Below are 6,000 nucleotides of genomic sequence, written 5' to 3'. Positions count from 1 at the left end.
CACTGCATATCACAAACGAACACCCCATCCCCTCTGTGAAGCATGGTGGTGGCAGCATCATGATGTGGGGATGCTTCTCTGCAGGAGGCCCTGTACAGGCTTGAGTCAGAGCCAAAACCTTAAACCAATTAAAACTTTGTGGTTGGACTTGAAGAGAGAAGTTGTTCTCTCATGATTCCAATGTAAACTGACAGACTTTGAGTAGTTTTGCAAAGAACAAAGAGGTAAAACTGCACTAGTGTTCAGATGTGCAAGGCTGACTGAGCCCTATCAACACAGTCTCAATGCTATAATTGCAATTAAAGGTGCCACTACTAACTACTGACTTGATGTGGGTGAACAGCTTATGCAATTACTTCTTTTACATTTCATATTTTTTCAATCAATTGACATTACTTTGTAGCAATCTGTTTTCACTTTGATGAAGGAGTCTTTTTCTGTAAAAATCTGTAAAGAAATAACCACAATTCAAAGCTGAAAAGAAGTAAAAGGGGAAAACTTCCAAGGAGGGTGAATATTTTTTAAATGGGCATTGTATGTACTATGCAGCATAACGACAGACACATCCTGTGACAGATTTCATCACATCCTTACTTCACTCGAAGCAGTCAATGAGCTGTCGTAAAAGTGTTACAGCAGATGGTAAAAAGCATCAGTTATGGACACAAGAAGCTCCATAGTCTTCCCAGATCTTTGCCACCTGGCATGAAGAATAGACAATAGTAATATCTGACCAAGACTGACAGAATAATGAAGATGCAGAGCAGGTCCTATACAGACTTTATTGACCAGACAGGTTGGAAATGGTAGCAATGGTAGAAGAAGTAGCAATACTGACAAAAATTTATTAAATGGTAAACGACTTCCCCTTATAATGTTGTAACTAAATACAGTTACTCCATTACTCCTACGTTATACTTTTTGACTACATCAGTTAAAAATGTATATTGCTCTATATTCTTCTTGTTGGAATTTGGCATTTTACGGTGCATTTTTCAATTTTGCATAATTTTTTATTCATAATATATTTTATACTTTCTTGTGTATTTTATATTTTGGTGTATTTTTCTGTTATTTTTCTATTGTGGTGGTGGTCACTTTACTCTTTCTTCTTGCTACTGTAACAACAGAATTTCCCCTTGGGGATCAATAAAGCATACCTATTCTATTCCTGTTCAGCTTATCTGATTAAATATCAACAGATTATTTAAATAGGGATCATATTCCTCCACTGTGAGATTACCAGACATCACACGATACAAACTCAGATGTTTAAATTTTTTAAGTAGGAAGTTTAGACTTGTACATGGAGCCCTTGAAGGCAGCATTGTGTTCTCTCAACAGTTAATGTCTCTGCTGGCCGTCCTGTTCCTTCTCCTCCCACGCAGCCAAACCAGTATAAACATTTCTGTACAGTGAGGATACTCCCCAGCTCTCATGGTTACCTACAGGGACAGACATGGCACAAACCGACAGACAAAGTTCAACTTTCCCTGAGATCGTGGAGCTGAACGTGGGCGGGCAGGTGTATGTGACCCGTCTGGAAACTCTCACCGCGGTCCCCAACTCTCTCCTCTGGGCCAAGTTCACCCAGAGCTCCCCGGCGGAGCTGCCCAAAGACAGCAAGGGCCGCTTCTTCTTCGACCGGGACGGCTTTCTGTTCCGCTACATTCTGGATTACTTGCGCGACTCGGAGCTTTTCCTGCCCGAGTTTTTCAAAGAGAAGCGGAGGCTGCAGAAGGAGGCGGACTTCTTCCAGCTGCCGGAGCTGTCGAGGCGCCTGGCAGCGGCCAGTAAGGACAGCTCGTACACGGAGGACAGCGGCGACCCGGAGGAGGCTGAGCTCCTCAGCCCGGTCACCTCCTCCTCCGACCGGGCGCTGCGCTCTCCCGGGGCCGCCGCCGGCTTCATCACCGTCGGCTACAGAGGCAGCTACACCATCGGGAGGGACATCCAGGCGGACGCCAAGTTCCGCAGGGTGGCCAGAATAACCGTGTGTAGCAAGATCTCTCTGGCTAAGGAGGTGTTCGGAGAAACCCTGAACGAAAGCCGAGACCCGGACCGGCCGCCTGATAAATACACCTCCAGGTATTACCTCAAGTATAACTTTCTGGAGCAGGCGTTTGACCGGCTGGCCGACGCTGGTTTCCACATGGTGGCCTGCAGCTCCACCGGGACCTGCTCCTACGGCAGCAGTGACCCCGGAGAGGACAAACTGTGGACCAGCTACACCGAGTATGTCTTCTGTCGATGAGCTGAGTGTGTAGGGGTGCATTTAGGCTCACTCTGGGGAATAAAACCATCATTAGTTGCATCAATTAACATCCAAAAGTGGCAGTTTGAGTTTTCAGTATCTTCTGGTTTTTTTTTTTTGTTTTTTTTTATCAGTAGGATCAGGATGCACCAGAGCCAACTTTTCTGCCATTTTCTTCCTCTCCTGGTCTAAATCTCTTTGGGTAGTGGGAAGCAAAGGCAAAGTGACTTGTCTAATATATCACTGACTTCTCAACTGGGTTATTTTAAGGCCTTATAACCTTTATGGCTTTTACAAAGACTGTTTTGTTCTTAAGTAAATGACATAAATGGCTCCTCTGGCAGGCAGAAATGTTAGGCTGCTTTCTTCTGATCCTTCCTGAGTTGTGCTTGCATCTTCCTGTTAGTGTAAATAGTCTGTTTTTGTCTGTTTTTGACCTGCAGCTCCTGTATTCTTATTTTTTAATCTCCCCAGACTTTAATTTTGTATATTGACAGTAGGTTGCTTTGATGGTATGATTATTTCATTGTTGCGTACAGTACCGCTGCTTTGAAGATTACACTTTGAGATGTTTTTTTTGGTTCTTTTTTGTGCCATCTTTGGGCGGATGTAATTGTTTCTTCTTTAGATATAAAGGTACAGCAAATAAAGTGTGACATTGGAAAATTTTCCACCTCATTGTTGTTTTGGGTTTCATTCAGAAACTTTTCTGAGATCTACATTTTTACAAACACACCGATGCTCCATTCTTCACATATCATGGGTTGCTTTATCCTCTAAGGTCACCAGTATCTTGGTGATTGCCGACTATGAATATCCCAGAAAGACTGAAGGCATTTCAGAAGTTTCCAAGTTCATCTTATCTGTGTTCTTTCATAGAAACTGTCATTTGATAATTTCATTGAAAGATTAGTCAAGCATCTCTCGTGATCAGCCAGAACTACAGGCATATTAGAGATCAAATCCAACCTCAGTGTTCTTAGTAGATTTTATTTTGACCTAATTTAACTTATCCCGTATTGTTTTCAACATTAAATGTAACATTTACCCATCATGAATTGTGAGAGGTGATGTTCTAAGTTGCAGCTGCCTTGTATCAAACACAATCTGTCATTGACTCTTGTTTTTTTAAAGGGGAATGCTGACATCAGTACAAAAAACCCTATAATATAGAGATGAATTGAAATCTCCATTATGAATTTTCAGATTTCTACATGTTAAATAGAATTTAAATCAAGCTGTAGAGGAGTAACTCCTTGCGTTGTCCTTTCTCCTCACTGAGGCCTATAACACTAAAGGAATCTATGTAATATTTTTACTGCTGTCTCAACTCCACTTCCCCATTTACACCAGGTCTTCTAAAGTTAAAATGAAAATAAACGCAGATAAATCGTAGCCATAAACAGATCTTACTTGCCGATCTGGCAGAACAGAGCAGAATGTCCTTTCTGTGCAACACAGCCGAGTTCTGTTATCTCCCCTGGGCAGGATGGGAAGGAGGAGGAGGGGGGATTTCTCTTTGGCTGACAAGTACAGTAATCAAATGTCTGTTCTCTGGTGGGATCCTGGGGCACAAATCCAAGCTCTCCCAAGATCAATACAAAAAAGGCTTTGTGTGGGTTGTGTTAGCGTGTACTTGAATACAAATGTGCAAAAAAAAAAAAAAAAATCTGCAAAATGATTCATTTTTTTGTAAGATGTCCAGGAGCATCTAAAGCGGTTACTGTGAAGTATGTTATGGAGGGGCTTTGTTCTCTAAATCTCTACATGCAAATACACACTAACACACAAATGCACACTCACTACTGCAACTGCCCGACCACCCACACACACTTCTGCTACTGAGGAGCTTTGCAAGAGCCTCAAAGACAGATATGTCAACACAAGAGACTTCATATGCTGTCAGCTGATGCCGCCATCTGGACAGGAAAAAGGAAGGATGGACTGCGACTCTTCCTCCAGCGTGATCTCCAGAAACAGGACGTAGAGCTCGCTGTCCTCGACTGAAACACAACAAGTGAGGCTCAACAGAATCAAACACATAATGTGAGTCTGACTGCACACAGTATAATAAGAAAACTCAATGTTGCTTTAAATTCCTCTGAGATACAATAATATCCTCCAGTACTTTATTCTGGACTGAAACCATGTAACAAGATAATGACAAATGTTGGTCAGAAGACACTTACATTTAAACTTCCCTTTGAGGCAATAGTGAGTTTCTTTGCCAAGCAGTTATTTCTAATACAGACTTGCTTCTGTGTGTGTGTGGTTTGTGATAAAACACCTCCAAAACACATTTCACTCGATGTATGCTATTTTTCTCTCTTTCTCTCTGTCTGTACAAAAAGCTCACACACTTATGAATACGCAGAGTGCACGAGGGAGAGAGATAAAGTGCCAAATTAGCCAATTTGCAGAGCTGGAGATAACACAGACCTGCTGGCTTTCTTCATATCAGCCTCAATGTGCTAAATCTTTCACACTTTCTCTCACATAGTCACTGCCTCTACCTCACTGTGTGTGTCTTTAATACTGCTTAATTATTTTTTTTAATTCCATCTCCAGCACCTCTGATAGAGACACCTCACACTGTTCACAGAGGGAACAACACATGAATAATTAATTCAAGCTGTGTTTCTCTTTGTTTAGATCAGGTGTGAGGGCAGAAAATAAAACATGCTTGCTCTTAGGTACATGCAAGAACACTCGTTTCATTCGGTGATACATAGAATGCTTAATTTACAGTAGAATTCCCTCACTGCTAGCAAAGACATCAAATTACAGATAACATTCTGACCTTTTATAAAGCTGAAAGCCTTTTAAAGGTAATAGGAAAGAGGTCAGGGTATCATTTTTCCATTGTATTCCAAGCATTATGCTGTAGCCACCCTGACATTTTTGCTGTAATAAGGACCAGTGAAGTGCAAAACATCTCATGATCTGCAAGTTCTCCAAATCTATTTAGCACAGTCATAAGTCGTAACTGAACACAAAAAATATCACTCAACCCAAAACAAAGCTAGCTTTATTTGCAGTGACTTTTCTTTTAAATCAACGCATGCACCAGAAATTCATTAACTTCATTGGGGGGAAAAATCTGAAGCTAAAGAAAAAAATAACAACACTCTTTTCCATATACTGTATATCTGCTGAATATGAAGCTACAGTCAGTAGCAGGTTAGCTTAGCCTAGCCAATCACAGCCCTAATAAAGCTCATGGATGACATGAATAAAAGTGCAACTTCTTGTTTTGTAACTTCTCTTTTTATACAGATTAAACAAATGAGATTTGAATGAGTTTATTAATTTAGCTCATGAGTGGCATCACTTGTCTCATCTAACTTTATGCAAGAAATCAAATATTTCTCACAGTGCAGCTGTTCCTTTAAAGTCTTATCAGCGATCTCACACAAACCTGGAATCTCTCCCCCCTGACAAACTGAGTGGTAATGTTTTCACCCTTATAATCAAATTAACATTTTCCATCAAATTTCTGTGGTAAAAAACTACCGACTGGCCCAAAATGCTCTGAAAGCAGATCTCATTCTTAAACTTGGTCCACTTTGGTCATATGACATGGCTCCCACTCATTTCCCATCGACATACTGAGGCTTTCCATGATTCTGAGCACCTTTAGGACTTGTTAATTTTAAAGCTGACATTTTATTTTTAACCTTGGAAACAGCAGCTGACAAAACAACTCCCACTCCACCTACTCGATGGCTCTGGGGCTTTTTCATTGC

General features: G+C 41.1%; 1 protein-coding gene across 1 annotated transcript; it reads left to right on the top strand.

Annotated features, from left to right (window-relative positions):
* Positions 1-1,377: 1,377 nt before the first annotated feature.
* Positions 1,378-2,932, top strand: LOC111565062 (BTB/POZ domain-containing protein KCTD12-like). Its single transcript, XM_023265025.3, has one exon. The coding sequence runs from the start codon at positions 1,460-1,462 to the stop codon at positions 2,252-2,254; it is 795 nt and encodes a 264-aa protein (XP_023120793.1). The 5' UTR covers positions 1,378-1,459; the 3' UTR covers positions 2,255-2,932.
* The last annotated feature ends 3,068 nt before the right edge of the window (positions 2,933-6,000 follow it).

Source organism: Amphiprion ocellaris, chromosome 1 (assembly GCF_022539595.1).
Source record: "Amphiprion ocellaris isolate individual 3 ecotype Okinawa chromosome 1, ASM2253959v1, whole genome shotgun sequence".
Classification (NCBI taxonomy): domain Eukaryota; kingdom Metazoa; phylum Chordata; class Actinopteri; family Pomacentridae; genus Amphiprion; species Amphiprion ocellaris.
This window is presented reverse-complemented; position numbering and strand designations above follow the sequence as displayed.

Excerpts from the sequence above, each read along its gene's own strand:
- LOC111565062 (XM_023265025.3), top strand. The coding sequence starts at position 1,460 with ATGGCACAAACCGACAGACAAAGTTCAACTTTCCCTGAGATCGTGGAG.